Source organism: Mustela nigripes, chromosome 12, assembly GCF_022355385.1.
Source record: "Mustela nigripes isolate SB6536 chromosome 12, MUSNIG.SB6536, whole genome shotgun sequence".
NCBI lineage: Eukaryota > Metazoa > Chordata > Mammalia > Carnivora > Mustelidae > Mustela > Mustela nigripes.
This window is the reverse complement of record NC_081568.1, coordinates 29193905-29215384: the sequence shown is the minus strand read 5'-3', so window position 1 is coordinate 29215384 and position 21480 is coordinate 29193905. Positions and strand designations below refer to the sequence as shown.

Genomic DNA, 21480 nt, shown 5'->3' with positions numbered 1-21480 from the left:
CAAGATGATGACAATAAAATCATATCTTTCAACAATCACTCTCACCGTGAATGGCCTAAATGCTCCCATAAAATGGCACAGGGTTGCAGAATGGATAAAAAGACAGACCCATCCCTATGCTGTCTGCAAGAGACTCTTTTTGAACCTAAAGATATATCCATAAGGAAAGTGAAGGGACAGAGAATGATCTTTCATGCCAATGGACCTCAAAAGAAAGCTGGGGTAGCAATTCTTGAATCAGATAAAACAGATTTTAAGCTAAAGACTATAGTTAGAGATACAGAAGGGCGCCAAATCATTCTTAAAGAGTCTATCCAACAAGAAGATCTAACAATTGTAAATATCCATGCACCCATCATGACAGCAGCCAACTACATAAGCCAACTCTCAACCAAAATAAAGAGACATAATGATAATAATGTGTTAACAGTAGGCAACCTCAACACTCCACTCTCAGAGATAGATCATCTAAGCAGAAAATCAACAAAGAAACAAGAGCTTTGAACGACACACTGGACCAGATGGACCTCATATACGCAGAACATTCCACCTTAAAACAACAGAATACTCATTCTTCTCAAGCACACACAGAACTTTCTGTAGAACGGACCACATACTGGGTCACAAATCAGGACTCAACCAATACAAAAAGAATGAGATTATTCCCTGCATATTCTCAGATTACAATGCTTTGAAACTGGAACTCAATCACAAGAAAGGGTTTGGAAGGAATTCAAAGAATTCAAAGAAATTCAAAGAAAGGGTTTGGAAGCTAAAGACCATCCTGCTCAAGAATGTTTGGGTCAACCAGGAAATCAAAGAAGAACTTAAATAATTCATGGAAACCATTGAGAATGAAAACACAGTAGTCCAAAACCTATGGGATACAGCAAAGTTAGTCCAAAGGGGGAAAATACATAGCCATCCAAGCCCCATTCCAAAAAAAAAAAAAAAAGAAAAATCCTGAAAACACAAACTATCTTTACACATTAAAGAACCAGAAAATCAACAACATATTAAGCCTAACCCATGCATGAGAAGGGAAACAGTTAAGATTAGAGCAGAGATCAATGAATTAGAAATCAGAAATACAATAGAACAAACACATCAATGAAACTAGAAGCTGGTTCTTTGAAAGTGTTAATAAGATTGATAAGCCACTGGCAGGACTTAGCAAAAAGAAAAGAGAAAGGACCCAAATTAATAAAATTATGAATGAAAGGGACAGATCACAACTAACACCAAGAAAATAGAAACAATTATCAGAAATTATTATCAACAGTTATATGCCTGTAAGTTAAGCAACTCAGAAGAAATGGATGCATTCCTGGAAACCTATAAACTACCAAGAATGAAACAGGAAGAAACTGACAACCTGAGTAGACCAATAACCAGTAACCAGATTGAAGCAATGATCAAAAATGGATTTTTGATCCCAAACAACAAGAGTCCAGGACCTGATGGATTCCCTAGGGAATTCTACAAACATTCAAAGAAGAAATAATACCTATTCCTCTGAAGCTGTTTCAAAAAACAGAAACATAAGGAAAACCTCCAGACTTTCTATAAGGCCAGCATTACCTTGGTCCCAAAACCAGGCAAAGACCTGATAAATATGGATGCCAAAATTCTCTGAAAGATCCTAGCTAACAGGATCTAACACTACATTAAAAGAATTATCTATCACAACCAGGTGGGATTTATCCCTGAGATGCAAGGGTGGTTCAATATTAGCAAATCAATCAATGTGATAGAACATATTAGTAAGAGGAGAAGAACCACATGGTCCTATCAATTGATGCAGAAAAAGCATTTGACAAAATACAGCATCCTTTCTGATTAAAACTCTTCAGAGTATAAGGATGGGGGAACATTCCTCAATTTTGTAAAATCCATTTATGAAAAACCCATAGTGAATATCATTCTCAGTGGGGAAAAGCTGAGAGCCTTTCCCTTAAGATCAGGAACACAACAAGGATGCCCACTCTCACCACTGTTGTTCAACATAGTACTAGAAGTCCTAGCAACAGCAATCAGACAAAAAAAAGAAATAAAAGGTATTCGAATTGGCAAAGAAGACGTCAAACTTTCTCTCTTCGCAGATGACATGACACTTTATGTGTCATTCTCAACGGGGAAAAGCTGAGAGGCTTTCCCTTAAGATCAGGAACATGACAAAGATGCCCACTCTCACCACTGTTGTTCAACATAGTACTAGAAACCCTAGTAAAAGCAATGAGACAACAAAATGAAATGAAAGGTATTCAGACTGGCAAAGAAGACATCAAACTCTCTCTCTTCGCAGATGACATGATACTTTATGTGGAAAATCCAAAAGTCTCCACCTCCAAATCGCTAGAACTCAGACAGCAACTCAGTAACGTAGCAGGATACAAAATCAATGTACAGAAATCAGTTGCTTTCTTATATACTAACAATGTAAGTGTAGAAAGAGAAATTAGAGAATCAATTCCATTTGTAACAGCACCAAAAACCATAAGATACCTTGGAATAAACCTATCTAAAGAGGTAAAGGATATGTACTCAAGGAAATACAAAATACTCATGAAAGAAATTGAAGACAGAAAAAGATGGAAAACATTTCATGCTCATGGATCAGAAGAATAAACATTGATAAAATGTCTACGCTGGGGGCACCTGGGTGGCTCAGAGGGTTAAGCCTCTGCCTTTGGCTCAGGTCATGATCCCAGGATCCTGGGATCAAGCCTCACATAAGGCTCTCTGCTCATGAGGGAGCTTCCTTCCCACCCCTCCCTCTCTGCCTGCCTCTCTGCCTAGTTGTGATCTCCGTCAAATAAATAAAATCTTTTTTAAAAAAAAATATCTACGCTGCCCAGAGCAATCTATACTTTCAACGCCATGCCAATCAAAATACCAACAGCATTTTCAATGTGCTAGAACAAACAATCCCAAAATTTGTATGGAACCAAAAAAGATTCCAAACCCCCAAGAAAATGTTGAAAAAGAAAAACAAAGCTGGGGGTATCACGTTGCCTGCCTTAAAGCTATATTACAAAGCTGTGATCACTAAGATTAGCACAGTACTGGCAAAAAAATAGACACATAGACCAATAGAACAGAATAGAGAGTCCAGATATGGACCCTTAACTCTAAGGTCAAATAATCTTCAACAAAGCAGGAAAAAATATCCAGTGGAAAAAGACAGTCTCTTCAATAAATGGCGCTGGGAAAACTGGACAACTATGTATAGAAGAGTAAAACTTGACCATTCTCTCACGCTATACACAAAGATAAACTCAAAATGGATGAAAGACCTCAATGTAAGACAGGAATCCATCAAAAATCCTAGAGGAGAGCACAGGCAGTAACCCTTCAACATTAGCCACAGCAACTTCTTTCAAGACACATCTCCAAAGGCAAGGGAAACAAAAGCAAAAATGAACTTTTGGGATTTCATCAAGATAAAAAACTTCTCCACAGCAAAGCAAACAGTCAACAAAACAAACAGGCAACACACTGAATGGAGAAGATATTTGAAAATGACACTACAGACAAAGGACTGATATCCAAGATCTATAAAGAACTTCTGAAACTCAACACCCCCCCAAAAAATAATCAAGTCAAAACATGGGCAGAAGATGGGAACAGACACTTCTCCAATGAAGACACAGAAATGGCTAACAGACACATGAAAAAGTGTTCATCACCATTAACCATCAGGGAAATTCAAATCCAAATCACACTGAGATATGACCTTACACTAGTTAGAATAGTAAAAATTGATAAGGCAAGAAACAATGTTGGAGAGGCTGTGGAGAAAGGGGAACCCTCGTACACAGTTGGTAGAAATGCAAATTGGCACAGCCACTTTGGAAAACAGTGTAGAGGTTGCTCAAAAAATTAAAAATAGAGCTACCCTATAGCCCAGCAATTGCACTACTGGGTATTTACCCCAAAGATACAGATATAATGAAAGAAGGGCTATATACACCCCAATGTTCATAGCAGCAATGTCCACAATAGCCAAATATGAAAAGAGCTGAGATGCCCTTTAACAGACGAATGGATAAAGAAGATGTGGTCCAGGGGTGCCTGGTGGCTCAGTGCGTTAAGTGGCTGCCTTCAGCTCAGGTCATAATCCCAGGATCCTGGGATCAAGCCCCATGTCAGGCTCCCTGCTCAGCGGACAGCCTGATTCTTCCTCTCCCTATCCCTGCCACACTGCCTACTTGTGCTCTCTCTCTCAAATAAATAAAAACCTTTAAATGGAAAAAAAAAAAAATAAAGAAAGAAAGAAAACGAAGATATGGTCCATATATACAATGGAATATTACTCAGCTATCAGAAACGGTGAAAACCCAACTTCGGCATCAACATGGATGGGACTGGATGAGAATATTCTAAGTGAAATAAGTCAAGCAGAGAAAGTCAATTATCATATGGTTTCACTTATTTATAGGACAAAAGGAATAGCTTTGGATGACATTAGGAGAAGGGAAAAATGAAGGAGAGGGAATTAGAGGGGGAGACGAACCATGAGAGACTATGGACTCCAAGAGACAAACTGAGGGTTTTAGAGGGAAGGGGGTTAGGGGGAAGGGAGAGCCTAGTGATGGGTATTAAGGAGAGCACTGCTTGCATGGAGCACTGGGTGTCATACGCAAACAATCATGGAACACTACATCAAAAACTAATGATGCACTGTATAGTGACTAACATAACATAATAAAAAATAATAATAATAAGTAAGCTGAGACACAATACAGGAGTTCCCTGATGGGACGCCTGGGTGGCTCAGCTGGTTAATCAAGTGCCTTGGGCTCAGGTCATGATCCTGGAGACCCAGGATCGAATCCTGCATGGGGCTCCCTGCTCTGCAAGGAGTGTGCTTCTCTCTCTGACCCTCTCCAATCTCATGCTCTCTCACTCCCTCAAATAAATAAATAAAATCTTTTTTTAAAAAAAGTTCACTGATGTTTAGTTAACAAGATAGAATTTACAAGTTATATAACTTGACAACAGTTACAGAAGGCAGCAGAAACCCAGGAAATTAAGTTTAAAAAATCTTTAAGCTTATATAATTTTATAAAGCAAATATCAAAGAGAAAGGAAAAATATATTCAGGTACATAATGTTTATCAGAGAATACTAACTGTGCTTTTTCCCACATACCTTTTCATCTCTTATTAAAGATTTCTGTTGATGTACATGATCTCATCTGATCTTCATATAAACCAAATAAACAACCTCCTCTCCAGTTAGTAAACCACAAGAAGTCTTATCAATGCCTGGGAGCATCCTGACATACATGAGAATAACTGGTGATTTTATCAATCTAATATTACAGCTGAAGGCATCTTACTTTCCAACTGCTTCCTTCTTATTGGTGATATCCAAGATTAGTTGCAGACAAATAAAAGTTTGTTATGTACAAGGCTGAAGGAGGCTAGATGGATGTAATATTCTACCTTGCATCTCAAGCAGAGCCTAATTAATGAAGCCACTGATCAGTGATATCTATGGGGGGAAAAGTAATATATGGCAAAGTTTGCAAAATCTAGTAGTATGGAAATATATATTAATATATGACATCATAATATATTAATAAGAAAAGTCATAAAGCAAGTTTACCAATTTATTAATAAATATAAAAAGTTCAGGGGCACCTGGGTGGCTCAGTGGGTTAAAGCCTCTGCCTTCAGCTCAGGTCATGATCGCAGGGTCTTGGGATCGAGCCCCACATCGGGCTCTCTGCTCGGCAGGGAGCCTGCTTCCTCCTCTCTCTCTGCCTGCCTCTCTGCCTACTTGTCATCTCTGTCTGTCAGGTAAATAAATAAAATCTTTAAAATATATATATATATATATATATATATATATATATATATATATAGTTCAAATATACACTGTCATTAAACTCAATTAATGGACTAGGTCAAGTGAAAAGAGACACAATGCCATGATTACTGAAATTTATGTAATTCTGCTTCCATACACATCAACTCATACACCAAGCATGTGTCTACGTTTGCAAGGGGAATCTCTGTACACCTTCAATTTCCTTTTCAGAACTAATTGATAACACACACAGAGAAAGCACAAATACCTAAACAAATCACTAATTTATCACACAATTATGTGAAATGAAGAAACTACTAGGATGCACAAATATCATTTGTAAAGTAATAAAAAACAACTTTCCCTAAAAGCCAAAACATTATTATTTCAGTTATATGGCATGGGCAGTGAATAAAGTATTGAGATATGTAAGGCTTACAAATAAAAGAATTAAGCAAACACACCACCCTTGACTGTTTCGAATGGCACTTATCCTAAATGGTTTCAATCTCTTCTGTGCTTTTGTATAACTAATGATTAATGGCACTTGCTCTACAGTTAGAATGCCTGCATTCAAATCCTTGCTCTATCACTTTGTGTGACCTTAGGCTAATTAATTAATCTCCCTAAGCCTCCATTTCCACATCCGTAAGACAGGGATAATAAATGTATCTATGACACACGGCAGTTGTGAGAATTCACTGATATGAAGAATTCAGCCAGACTCAATAAACTAGTACGCAAACAGAACATATCTTTTTTGTTCTTTAACAAAAGAAAAATTAAAAAGGCAAGAAACAATGTTGGAGAGGCTGTGGGTATCATTATTCCTGGATAAAATAAGTAGAATCTACACATGGTAGCTGAAAGTCAAAAGATATAAAAGGGACAAGTAACAACAGATAACCAGTTCCAGAATACCAGTTCTTTTCCCTATAAACAACAGTGTTATTGGTTTCTTCTATACCTTTCCAGAAGTATTTTATGCATATATAAGCAAATAGTACATACTGTTTTTTCCAAGCTTTAAAGAAAAATATATATACTTTAAAAAATAAATGCTTTTAAAAATACTATACCATTCTTTAAAAAAAAGAAAACTATATACTTTTATACTGTGCTTTTTTAACTCTACATATTTTTGTGAATTGTTCCACAATTGATCCTTTTCTCAATGCCTTAGGTAAGTATTTTTCAAATGTAAGTGATAACACCTTCTTTCCAATGGGAGAGTAGCTGATGGATCATTTTGTGGTGGCAAATGATTTTTATAATATTACTTAACTGCATATAAACAGGTGACAAGGGTCTTATCCTTCACACTCTTATAAAACTATGAACTCACAATGAATTTAAAAGTAAACATTAACCACTCCACACCCACAGGAATGACTATCATGAAAAAGACAGTAACATATGATGGTGATCATCTAAAGACACTGGAACCCTTATATACTGCCAGTACAAATATAAAGCAGTATAGTCATTCTTGAAAACAGTTTGTCAGGTTACTAATATATTAAACATAAATTTACCACATGACCTAACAATTCCCAATGTAGGTAGTATCAACTTAAGAAAGACATAAGATGGAAACATATATCCTTCCCAAGACATGTACACAAATGTTCATAATAGCATTATTCATAATAGCCAAAATGCAGAAATAACCCAACTGTGTCTACCAACTGGTGAATGGACAAACAAAATATGCCATACATACACACACACATAAATACAAAAGGGAATACTATCTGATTGTAAAAAGGAACAAAACACGGATGTGTCCTACAATACAGATGACCTTCAAAAACATTATGCTAAGAGGTCAGATACAAGAGACCACATGCTGTATGACTGCATATGTAAGAAATGTCCAGAAAAACCGAACTGATAAGAAACAGACAGATTAGCAACTGCATAAGGCTGCTAATATAATGCTAATGCTCATAATGGGAATGAGATCTGATTTTAGAGTGATGGAAATCAGACTGTGGTACTGGTTGCACAACTCTTTAACTTACTAACAATTAATGAACTGCAGACTTACAATGAATGAGTTTTATGTTATGTAGACCGTACCTCAATAAAGTGATTTTTTAAAGTAAAAACTAAAACAAAAGATCCAAAGAATTCAGATTAATTTTGAGATGTTGGCTGAAACAATATCATACAGAATGAAACAACTTCTTTGTTGCAAAACAAATTAATTATGTCCACCTACCTAAGTCCTCTAACCTACTTTTGGATCAGCTAGTTAACGAATATTTACTGTGTGCTATAGCACATGCTTATTTTATTGTGCTCCAGTGATGACATGATTTCCCCCCTAACTGTCTTTTTCAAACTATTGTGAAAAATTTATTCATACATCACTTCATGACAGAACAAATCTTCCCTTGGTGCCAGCACATTTATATATGATGCATGTATCTGCTCAAAATTAGGGATTGGCCAAAGATTATCAAAATCAAAAAACAAAATGTTTTAATTAATGAAAGAAATTCATGAGCCCCTAAAAATATGCCCATGAAGCCCAATTTGAGAAATCTTTAATGTGCAGTCTTAGAAGTTACTGAAATATGCAGAGCAGTTCTGCGACGCGCCCATTCACAAAATGGCTTTGGGAAGATGATCTCTAATGCATGATCAGAAACAACCCTGTCTTCGATTATGAATCTTTGGTGAATTTCTGAAACGGAAATTTATTTTAACATTTCTAATCATATTTAACATTTTTTTTCTTTTTTCTTTTTTTTATTTTTTATACACATATATTTTTATCCCCAGGGGTACAGGTCTGTGAATCACCAGGTTTACACACTTCACAGCACTCACCAAAGCACATACCCTCCCCAATGTCCATAATCCCACCCCCTTCTCCCAAACACCCTCCCCCCAACAACCCTCAGTTTGTTTTGTGAGATTAAGAGTCACTTATGGTTTGTCTCCCTCCCAATCCCATCTAATCATATTTAACATTTATAAAACAATTAATAATAATAATTTTTTTTAAGATTTTATTTATTTATTTGACAGAGAGAGATCGCAAGTAGACAGAGAGGCAGGCAGAGAGAGAGAGAGTAGCAGGCTCCCTGCCGAGCAGAGAGCCCAATGCGAGACTCGATCCCAGGACCCTGAGATCATGACCTGAGCCGAAGGCAGCGGCTTAATCCACTAAGCCACCCAGGCGCCCAAGAATAATAATTTTGAAGAGAAACCTAATGAAAAATAGAATTCATCCACATGAAAAGGGTGAAAATTTAAGACAAATGATAAAGTACTGAAACCTTATCATGTGATACTAAAAATCTTGAGGGCGGTCTTGATATAGAACTCCATGTTGGGCTCTGTGCTCAGTGGGGAGTCTGCTTGAGATTCTTTCCTTCCGCCCCTCCCCTGCTCTTTCTCTCCCTCCTAACTAAATAAATAAATCTTTAAAAAGAAGATACACAGACATATACACAATGGAATATTATTCAGTCATTAAAAAAATGAAATCATGTTACTTGCAATAATGTGAACAGAGGTAAAGAGTATTCTGCTACATGAAACAAAGACAAATTCTGTATGACTTCATCGATATGTGAAATCAAAACCAAAACCAACAGACCCTTAAAAACAGAAAACTCATGGTTGCCAGAAAGAAGGTGGGGAAGGGAGACAGTTATGAGAAATAGGCAAAGAAGATTAAGGGTGCCAGTTATAAAATAAATTAAATTATGGAGATGAAAAGTACAGCATTGGAAATACAGTCAATAATGCAATAACATTAAAAAAAAAATAATGCAATAACATTGAATGACAGACACACAGTGACTACATTTATCATGATGAGCACTGAGTAATGTAAAGAATTGTCAAATCACTATGTTGTGCACCTGAAACTAATATAATAGTATATGTCAACTATAGTTCAATAAGTATTTTTTAAAAATACAGGCAATCAGCAGCATTACTTAGAATAGCCAAACTACAGAAGCAGCCCAAGTGTCCAATGACAGATGTATGGATAAAGAAGATCTGGTGTATACAAACACACACACACACAAAAAAAAAAAAAAAAAACAGAATAGGGGCGCCTGGGTGGCTCAGTGGGTTAAACCTCTGCCTTCGGCTCGGGTCATGATCCCAGGGTCCTGAGATCTAGCCCCGCATCAGGCTCTCTGTTAAGCAGGGAACCTGCTTCCTCCTCTCTCTCTGCCTTGTGATCTGTCAAATAAATTTTTAAAAAATTTTTTTAATTTAAAAAAAAAACAGAATATTATTCAGCCATAAAAAAATGAAATCTTGCCATATGCAACAACATGGCCAAAGCTACTGTAAAGGGCTAAACAAAATAAGCCAGTCAGAAAAAGACAAATACCACATGACTTCACTAATTTGTGGAATTTAGAAAACAAATTAATAAAGAAGAAAAAAAAAGTGACAAACCAAATAATAGACTCTTTTTTTTTTTAAGATTATTTATTTATTTATTTGACAGACAGAGATCACAAGTAGGCAGAGAGGCAGGCAGAGAGAGAGGAAGGGAAGCAGGCTCCCTGCAAAGCAAAGAGCCCGATGCGGGGCTCAATCCCAGGACCCTGAGATCATGACCTGAGCTGAAGACAGAGGCATAACCCACCCAGGTGCCCCCAAATAACAGACTCTTAACTACAGAGAACAAACAGATTGTTACCAGAGGTCGGGTGGGTAGGGGGCATAGGTGAAACAGGTGAAGAGTACACTTTTCTTCATGAGCACTAAGTAATATACTGAACCACTGACCACTGAGGCACTCCATTGTACCCCTGAGATGAATGTTAACACTGTAGGTTAACTACACTCTAATTTAAAAAAAAAAAAAAAAAAAGACACAGGCAATCCTTGCTTTGCATAGTTCTGATACGCATGAATTTCAGTTATCATAGTTTAGAAAAGTAATACCAGGCCCCGACAGCATGGCTCAGATTTCAGTTATTCCCAGGCTACACCAACTCTAAAGAATTAAAAATTCTAGGGGCACCTGGGTGGCTCAATGGTTAAGCTTCTGCCTTCGGCTCAGGACAAGATCCCAGGGTCCTGGGATCAAGCCCCGAATCAAGCTCTCTGCTCAGCAGGGAGCCTGCTTCTCCCTCTCTCTCTCTGCCTGCCTCTCTGTCTACTTGTGATCTTTCTCTGTCAAGTAAATAAATAAAATCTTTAAAAAAAAAATTCTAAAGGTGAGGTCCAGCATTTAACATTTTTTTAAGTTTGCATTTTAATTCCAATTAACATACAGTGTTAAAATAGTTTCAGGTGTACAATATAGTGATTCAAGACTTCCATGCATCACTCTGTGCTCATCACAAGTGCACTCCTTAATCTCTATCACTTATTTAATCCATGTCCCACCTACCTCCCTCTGGTAACCATCAGTTTGTCCTCCAGAGTGAAGAGACAGTCCGTTTCTTGATTTCTCTCTTTCTCTTATTTTTTTCCCCCTTTGGCATCTAACATTTTACCATGACCTTCAAATGGTTCTGAACTATGCTAAATTATACATAATATGCTACACAACACTTGGAAAGAATATAGTAGAACATGTAGGAATATTAAAAATCTCCAAGCAATACTGTGAAGTGGAAAACAAAAATAAATTATGGAATAACAACCATCTAATGTCATTTATAAAAACAAGTATAGTGTGTACTCTTTTTTTAAGATTTTATTTATTTATTTGACCGAGAGAGAGAGACATCGAGAGAGAATACAAGCAGGGAGTGGGAAAGGGAGAGGCAGGCTTCCCGCTGAGCAGGGAGCCGGATGCGGAGCTCGATCCCAGGACCCCGGATCACAACCTGAGTGAAAGGCAGACATTCAACCAAACGAGCCACCCAGGCGCCCGTAGTACATACTCTTCTGATGGGTATGTATATTTGTCAATGGTGGCATAAAAAAAAAAAAAAAACTTAAAGAATTCATGAAAACAGTAAGAATACCTAAGAAAGAGATTTTTAAAAGATGACCAAAGAAGAACTTTAGTTTTAACTGTAATGTTTTAATTCCTGTATGAGAACATAATATATTAATTAATTAATTAAAGTGTTTTTTAAAAGAAGAGAATAAGAGTATGTAGCCATTTTTAAATGGGCAGAGGATTAGGAATTCTTAACTTGGGGCTATCTAAGTGATCCAAAGCTTCTTAATATTTTGTGAAAAATTTAACTCCATCCACATTTTTTTACGTAAAGGATACATCTGAAGGATCTGTGTGCCCATGGATTCTAACTCATGAACATACATATATAATTTTTTTGAGACTCAGTGAAGAAACAAAACAAAAGGTGACCAGCAGATTGGATTAGAGAATATGCAGTACTGATGATTTTCACTAAATGGGACAAAGAAAGACTTTAGAACCTCAAGATTCGCAAATCTAATATTGATGTTGGCTGGGCAAAAGTCCGAAACAAATTATTAAACATACTTCAAAATACCAAAATGGAAGATGCATCAAAAAGAAGTTGAATAACAACAGAAGAAAAGCATTTTGAAAAATCTCGTTTTTCTACAGGTAGATCAAGAAAACATTTTACCTCAAAGTATGTTTAGGTATCCCAGGGAAGTGATAAGAAGGTCAAAAATATTAAAATATTCATCAGAGATGTCCAAATTGCAAAATACCTGATCTCATTCTCACTCCTAAACTTGGGACTTCTGCTGCCTATCCTGAATGGCTATTGGGCGGGGGGGGATGTGGACGCCACTTTGACACCCACTTACTCACCACGGTGAATAGATGGTCTTAAAAACAGCACACCCTGCTTTTACACCTTCAAAACAGTCAACAAACTCCTTCAAGTTTTCTTTGCAGGTGATATAGTAACAATGTAGGTGAGTAAGGAAAGGTATGGAAAAATTTAGCTGAGTTAACAGGTGTCTATAGATTCTCATAGCTGTGAGCAATTTAATCTAAAGGGTTAACAGATCAATATGAAAATAAAGATGGCTTCTTTTTTTTTTAAGATTTTATTATTTATTTGACAGACAGAGACCACAAATAGGCAGAGAGGCAGGCAGAGGGAGTGAGAGGGAAGCAGGCTCCCTGTTGAGCAGAGAGCCCGATGCGGGACTCAATCCTAGGACCCTGAGATCATGACCTGAGCCGAAGGCAGCAGCCTAACCCACTGAGCCACCCAGATGCCCCCGGCTTCTTTTTTATTTTTTAAAATTTATTTGTCAGAGAGAGAGGGCACAAGCAAGGGGAGTGGCAGACAGAGGAACAAGCAGGCTCCCCGCTGAACAGGGAGACTGATGCAGGACTCGATGCAGGACTCGATCCCATGACCCTGATCTGAGGGCAGATGCTTAGCCAACTGAGCCACCCACACACCCTAATGAGAGGCTTCTAATGGCAGACCAAAGTCTGACTCTGCCATATTCAACAAGTATCAATTGAATAACTCATTGGACATTTATTAAATCTGTAATCAGCAAAAAGCAAAATTTGATCATTAATATGATCATTAATATGTTAGAATCTAAAACTGGAACAACCAGCTAACAAAATAAAAAGAAAAGAATTGAATGCCAAAGAAAATACCTCCACTGCATATTTTTCAGTATTTAAAAATTAAATGTGAATTTAATTTAGTATTATATAATATACAGTCACACATGAACACACAAATTTAGCAAACATCATTTGTGGCACATAAAACCTAAAATACTTAACATCTGGCCCTTTTACAGAAAAATTTTGCCAACTCCTGGTCTTGACCAGTTATGTTTTTTCTCAAAAATATTTTCTATCTTTGATTTTGAGTATTAAAATCAAAGATATTAAGTAAACATTCTGTAACATTAAATTTAAATTGGAGCAGGGGTACTGGGACACTCCTGGGCGGGCAGTAGGCAATGAAGGTCTGCAGTCTCTGGCCAGTGACTAGCCTGAGCCCATGGCAGCAAGTTTCCTGTGCTGCCCAGCTGGGATCAGATCACACATGCCCAGAGCCATGTTGGCGAAAGTGGACCACCTATGGCACCAGGTCATGATCAACCAATTTATGCTGGCTGTAGGTTGCACTGCCAACCAGGTGAACAGCTCCAACAGGTGCTAGAGATTGCACTGGCAGCAAGAGATTGCCCTGAGTGGTTTTCTCCAAGAAACCACCATTCCCATCAGCTACCATCACCACCAGATGATGTGCACCCCCAGCAAAACACCTGCCATACCCCCCAACTTTCCTGATGCACTGGCCATGTTCCCTAAGCTACATGCTTCTGAGATCCGTCAGAGCAGCAACATCCCCATGACAGCTGTGGTCTCCTCCTCTCCTGCAAACTTCAGTCCCTTCTGGGCCTGGCCCCACCAAGCTACCAGGCCATCTGGATACCACTCCCTCCACCAACCACAGCCAACATGGCCCCTGGGAGCACAGTAGAGGGGTACCTGGCAAAAATCCATGGGTGGGATGGATGGCCACAGATGAGACTGGTTGCAGCCAGGCACTGGGCTGGAGCTGGGGGGTAGTTCATGGTCATGGGAACAAAGGAGGGCCAAGTTGAGGGGAGTTGGGTTGAGTGGGGGTTTCCTAAAGATCGCACTACATGATTTTATAAAAGAATTTGGGGGAGGTAGGGGTGAGGGGATAGTCAACTTCCTGAGCCATTTAAGGAGTTTCTCCTCAGGCAAGTTTTTTCTCTTTTTAGTATGTAACTATAATATATATGACTATATAAGTATACTAATCTATGTGAGAATGGGCTAGCTGACTGAGGTGCTGGGGTCAACAGAGAAGATCCTCCAAAAGGATCCTCCCCTCGGGCCAGCACTCCTTCCTTCACCCCTGTCCCAGGACAGGTGCTTGGAAGCCAGCTGGTGTGATCTCGTAGTCACAAGGTATCCTCTCAAAGATCATGCCTTCTGGAATCAGAAGAGGACCACCATGGATCCATTCCAAGGAGTTATACAGCAGGGGCTCCCAGAAGTACCCAGCAGCTTAAGGTGTGGAGGCCTCCTTGCCATCACAAGCTCCCTGCACCCCGACTTAGTAGCTGGCTCCTCAGGGACCTTGCAGGTCCCTGCCTCTCCTGGTATCAGCAGCTTCCAGCTAGATATGCAGGGATTGGGAAGAACTAAAGAGCAGCATGGGTCTCAAGCTTGCCTCACAGGGATCCTGATTCTCCACGGCCACCCTGCCTCTCTCACTGTGTGTCCTACCTGAGTGAATGACAGAGTGGAGAGCTTGCCTTTGGATTTAGTTCCTAAATCAATTATTTCACCAATAATCTCATCAATAATTTCTGTGTGAAATTTTAATTGAAAAACTTAAAAGAGGCTTTTCTTTTTAAGAAAATGGAGCAGGAATACAACTTAACCATTCTGTGACTGTTTTACACACATACTTGGGTTAAACAAACACAGAAATGATGGTGGGAACCAAAGTTCTCACTGTTAGGAAGTGAAGGTTTCCAAGAAGGAGGAAGACTGGAATGAACCAATGTATACTAGCTTCGAGTCAGAGACATGGGTATGAACTCCTGTTTATCTCAACATGGATGCAAATGGATAAAGAAGTAATTTTATAGATCTAGCACACACACAAGTGTGTATACGTGCACTTAATTCCCACCTCAGCTGAGAAGCCTAGAAGGAACAATAAGCACACCAAGAACCTAGATCCTGTTTTTAGATACCACTATCCTAATAAATATGACTGACTCTAGGACTGGGGCAGGGACAATACAAGATGAGTCCGGAGCATCTAATAATACCAAAAACTAAAAAGTACTCGGAAAAAAAAAAAAAAAAGGAGGCATATCAAAGAAAGGATCACATGAGCCAAATTGCAAGAGCTCCCAATGACTACAGCTGAAATAGTCTTAGCAACAAAATAAATAACATTGTATTGGCTTATAACCCAAGATATAAAACAAGTATCAAGTAATCAATACAGAATTCCAAGTAATTTATGTAAACACTACCCCCACCAAGAGGTAGAGCTTAATTTTTCTACTCTTCCAAATGTGAGCAGCATTCACTGACTTACTCCCAAAGAACAGCAAATGGAAAGGGGAGGAAAAGTAACTTTATAGTGGAGAAACCTTAAAAACATGATAGCATGTACCCTGGTATGTGATAAGAAGGGCACTTCACCTCTGTGATACTCATCCCCCAAGACCCAGAATCCCAGTCTAACCAGAGAAAAACATCATAAAAAAACACATCAATAAACATTCTACAAAACACCTGACCAGGACCGCTCAAAACTGCCTGGGTCAGGAAAACAAGGAAAGACTGAGAAGTCATCATAAACCAAAGACTAAACAGACATGAACACTAAGTGTAAGGTGTATCTTGGAAGGCATATTAGTGGAGAAACAGTGAAATGCAAATACAGTTTGGAGTTTGGTTCATAGTGATGGACCAATGTGGATTTACTTGCCATAAATGTACCATGGTAAATGTAAGATATTAACAACAGAGGAAACTGAGTTAGGGGTATGCCTGAATTCTAGATGATCTTTGCAGTTTTTCTATAAATTAAAAAAATATTCTGAAGTTAAAGTTTACTAAAATTTTGAAATGTAAATATCAATATGATCTTTTCACTTAAATACACACACAGACACATGCACACCTATATTTCCTACCTCCTTCACTGAAAAGGTCAAGAAGGAATGATATCCCACTATTAATGAGCAGGTATAACATTCAGATTTGGTCTCTAAATACCATTTCCACAGTTTAAAAAAAAAAAAAGAAAAAAAAGATCTCCATGGGGAAATGCTGATTCTAGGGCCTGGAAAGGAACGTACCAGGAAGCTTACATCATGTTATGCCAGAAAGTAAGTAAGCTTTCGTAAAGTCTAATGAGTACATGTCAAAACTACATAGCAATCAGGGACTCCCCTGGCCAAATCTGGGACAATTTAAACATCAAAAAGAATAATGAGTACAATTGACTGGAATGCACAAAAATTTTAAAGTCATAAATCCTGCCACTCAAAAAGGAAAAAGAAAAAAAAAACACCACCCCCAATAACAGCAGCAACTCATTTATCACCATCTACCCATGAACTAAAAATGGGTAGTTAAATAACCAAATATTTATCTTGCCTTCACAGTAGAACTGTATTTTAAGGTAACCGAATAACATCAGTTAATATGGAAAAGTTCTCTTAGAAGAATGTCAACAAATAAATGTAGATGAAATAATGAAATTTAGGAAATCAAGAAAATCACAAACTTAACAACCCTCAATGAGATAACTGACTCAGGTATGAATAATCAATGGATGCTAAACTCACTAAGTGAAGCAATGAGGAGAATCTGGATATCTCCACGCTACCAAACATCTCTCTATAAAATTCTTGCCTATCTCAAGTATATAATATAAGATTAACTTTACAATGGAAGAATCAGATGTCACCAACTTAATCCAGGATCAATCTTACTTGCAAGTTACAAAGAGCAACAACTAGACAATATATGCCACTTGATGTGATACATTAGAGATTAAAATCAAGCCTTCATATCTTTAATAGGAAATACTGGAGACAAATAAGTTAAATGATACTGTAAAAAAAACAATGAGAAAATTCAGAGAAGAACCTTATGAAGCACAACCGACCTATTTAATAAAGTCATGGGAAAGAAAAGGGTTTGGAAGGAAACCTTCTCCTAGATTAAAAGATACGTAAGAGAGGTACACAATAAATGTGATATGTATTACTTGATTGGATCCATGTTTGACAAACCAGCATTAAAACACATTTTGAGAGTAAACTGGGGAAATTTAAATATGGGATGATATTGTAATGAGTACGGTGTTATACGCAAACAACAAATCATGGAACGCTACATCAAAAACGAATGATGTACTGTGTGGTGACTAACATAGCACAATAAAAAAAAAAAACATAAAAAGAGAAATATTAAGAAATTCTAAATAGGGGCGCCTGGGTGGCTCAGTTGGTTAAGCAACTACCGTCATCTCAGGTCATGATGCCAGGGTCCTGGGATCAAGCCCCATATCAGGCTTCTTGGTTGGCAGGGAGCCTGCTTCTCCCTTTCCCTCTGCCTGCTACTCTGCCAGCTTGTGCTTTCTCTCTCTCTCTCTCTCTCTCTCTCTGTGTCAAGTAACTAAACAAAATTTTTTTAAATTTTTAAAAAAAAGAAATTCTAAATAATTTTGTTAGGATAATTGGAGCTATATTTACATAGGGAAATGTCTATATTTTTGAAAGATTCATGCTGAATTATTTCAAAGTGAAAGCTATGTATGTCTTTACTTTTAAATACTTCAAAAATTATAAAAATGAAGCAAATACAAAAAATGTTTTTAACTGTTACATCCAGGTAAAGGGTAAAAGGCTGTTACAGTAATCCCTCTACTTTTCTCTGTGTTTGAAATTTTTTGCCATAAAAAGTGAATTACAGATGGATGCATAAATAGGTATAAAATTAAGGTGCGGTGCCTAGGCGGCTCAGTCGATTAGGCGGCTGCCTTTGGTTCAGGTCATGATTCCAGGGTGCTGGGATTGAGCCCACGTGAGGTTCCCTGCTCAGCAGAGAGCCCGATTCCTCCTCTCCCTCTGCCTGCTGCTTTGCCTACTTGTGCTCTCTCTGTCAAATAAATAAAATCTTTTAAGAAAATACATATTAAGTAAAAAATATATATATTGTCATAAAAAGTACCATCATTTATTTGGAGACTAAGGGCAAATGATGGCAAAGCTACACAGTTCTCATGATTTAAAATAGTAACATTCATATAATGTTTGCAGTACTGGAGTTTACATTAATCTTGTACAGATTGTCAAGAATTCTGTTTATTCCCATCTTCCCTTTGATAGCTCACTATTATATATAGGATGCAACAATTTAATTATGGAAGAGAAAATAAGCTTATTCCTGGGTTTTTCTGCATTTTCAGTTACAACAGCATAGCAAATGACACAGTTTAGCAATAGAACACTGGCTTGAGACTCATGAAACATGAGTCTATTCAGAGCTGATCATTAATAGAGTACGGAACAATCCTGAACAAGCGAGTTCACAGTTGTGAAAGTAGAAGGAAAACACAATCCTTAATCAAGAGACCATCACATGGTAATAAAAGATATGACCTCATATTTTAAATAAATTTTTTTAAAAAGTCATCACACTAACTCAAGATACCAAGTTACTCTTTTAAATAATGAGAGCTTTATTAAATACAGCCATCATAAATAAATAAATAAATAAATAATAAATACATAAATATAGCCATCATTGGAGATAACCTGTTTTTAAATTTTTTTTTTTTTCCTTTCCATTTGATCAGAGATTTGCTATGTTCACTTAGGGAATTCTCAAATCTTTACTAAAGATAGCTTAAAAGAGTTAGGACTTCGAAATTTACAAATCAGTATGATTTGTACAAAACTGACCAGAGCCATGTTTAGATAAAACTTTTAGGTCATTTTGCTAGCTAATTAGCTGCCAGAGAAATCTGAGATCTCAGATCCAATTCTTAGCCACATACAGACATTTATTATCTAAGCATTTATTAGCAAGAAAGCAAAAACAATTCATCTGACCTTTTCTGCAGGATTAAGAAAAATCCCAGCTCTCTAATCTTTCGTTTACTTCAACCACCACTTCCATGAAAGAGTCACTGAAAGCGAACTCCCAATAGCCCAGAAATAGGAACTTTAACCATATAGTTGACAGAACCCAGTTTACAGGCAGGTATTAGGTTTAGCAAAAACCATCATCCCAAGAGTTCAAGTTAAAGGCAAACTAGATTCTTCTTTTTTTTTAAGATTTTATTTATTTATTTGACATAGAGAGACAGAGAGAGAGGCAACACAAGCAGGGGGAGTGGGAGAGGGAGAAGCTGACTTCCCACTGAACACAGAGTGATCTGCAACTACATCCCAGGACCCTGGGATCATGACCTGAGCCTAAGGCAGATGCTTAACAACGCTTAACAATGGAGCCACCCAGGTGCCCCAGGCAAACTAGATTCTGTTTTGTTTTTAATTTTTTTTTAAAGATTTTATTTATTTATTTGACATACAGAGATCACAAGTAGGCAGAGAGGGGGGGGGGGGGAAGCAGGCTCCCTGCTGAGCACAGAGCCTGATGCATGGCTTGATCCCAGGACACTGAGATTAGGACCTGAGCCGAAAGCAGAGGCTTTAACCCACTGAGCCACCCAGGTGCCCCGGCAAACTAGATTCTTAAGCCCCCTTCATGCAAGAGTAGAAAATTGGGACTAAGTAATTTCAGCTAATTCACATATCTTGAATATGTACGTTTAGTCAGTAAGAGCTTATTTCCAACATACATTATACAAGTTAACAAGATATCAGTTTCACCAATAAAAATCTATTTTTGATATCTAATATACTAAAAGATAAGATACAGTCAGAAACAGAAATAAGAGGGTGGCTTATGGTAGCAACATGTAAAGCCCCTTCTGATATAATGCTAGCTGACCGTACCTGTACAGCGTGGCACTGACGAGCACCTGGGTTATCGGCTTCACATATGTCATACACATACACATGGCATTACACAGTATTTACTGGAGTATTAAACTAGTAAGGTAATAATCTCTAAATACATATATTTTTTACCAAACAAAAAAAGACTGAAAACATCTTTAAAATGTAGATTAATCAAAGTGAAGGGAAGAAATTTAAGGTACATTTTTCTTTCACTCAAATAATAAAGGTAACATATGGTCATATAAATGTAGTATATTTTGGTACAGAGCATTACAGATGGAATTCGAACAATGACAGCACTCTGTCTTCAAATAGGAAGGTATTAAGTTGTGTAATACATACCATTCACAGGGCTGAAGAGATCGAAATGCCTTAAAAGAAGCATCCATTCCAGCAAAATCCCAAAATTTAACGTCATAGTCATACCCTCCAGTCACCAAACGGGCACCTGAGGGATCTAGACCCAAAGCAGAAACCTGGTTTAAAAAAAAAAAAAAAAAAAATTAACTGGAGAAAATCTAGTTATAGTCTATGGTAACCTCCATTTCCTGTCTCTAACCCTACCTCCTATATTATAGGCATTGGAAGTACAACCCACTAGCTGTTATTACTTCTACTGTTACTACTTCTCTATTATTTGACTTTGTTATTATGACTACTATCTCTTTTGAATAAAGAAAAAATATTTTAATTTAATGTAATTGCCAGCTTTGTCCCAACTTATCTACCAAACCTCATAAATAGATCAGCTTTTTCAATAAACAATTTTGAGAAAATCTTTCGAGATATTTTAATTACCAACCGAAGCCCATACGAATCTAAAATTACCAAAACGAGAAAATGCCAACAGGAATGTTAAGAAATCTATTTAATGAAGTAAGACAGAGTAGAAGTTATTTTCTTGTGTATATGGCTGAATGACTCAATATAATCACCTTAAACAATTATTTTTTTTTTTAAAGATTTTATTTATTTATTTGACAGAGAGAAATTACAAGTAAGCAGAGAGGCAGGCAGAGAGAGGAGGAAGCAGGCTCCCTGCTGAGCAGAGAGCCCGATGCGGGACTCGATCCCAGGACCCCGAGATCATGACCTGAGCAGAAGGCAGCGGCTTAACCCACTGAGCCACCCAGGCGCCCTAAACAATTATTTTTAAAGCTGAATTTGTAAGTGACTGACTGCATTGTAATACCACTT

At 37.6% G+C, this 21480-nt stretch overlaps 1 protein-coding gene and 1 pseudogene across 1 annotated transcript in view; one reads left to right on the top strand and one right to left on the bottom strand.

The window, feature by feature from the left end:
- WDR70 (WD repeat domain 70) overlaps positions 1-21480 on the bottom strand; it is a 298705-nt gene that overhangs the window by 224267 nt on the left and 52958 nt on the right. Inside the window, exon 7 of the mRNA XM_059417015.1 lies at positions 20626-20759. Coding sequence (XP_059272998.1) covers positions 20626-20759 — 134 coding nt within the window. The remainder of the gene's footprint in view (positions 1-20625; positions 20760-21480) is intronic.
- LOC132027754 (UBA-like domain-containing protein 2) lies at positions 13797-14273 on the top strand (annotated as a pseudogene).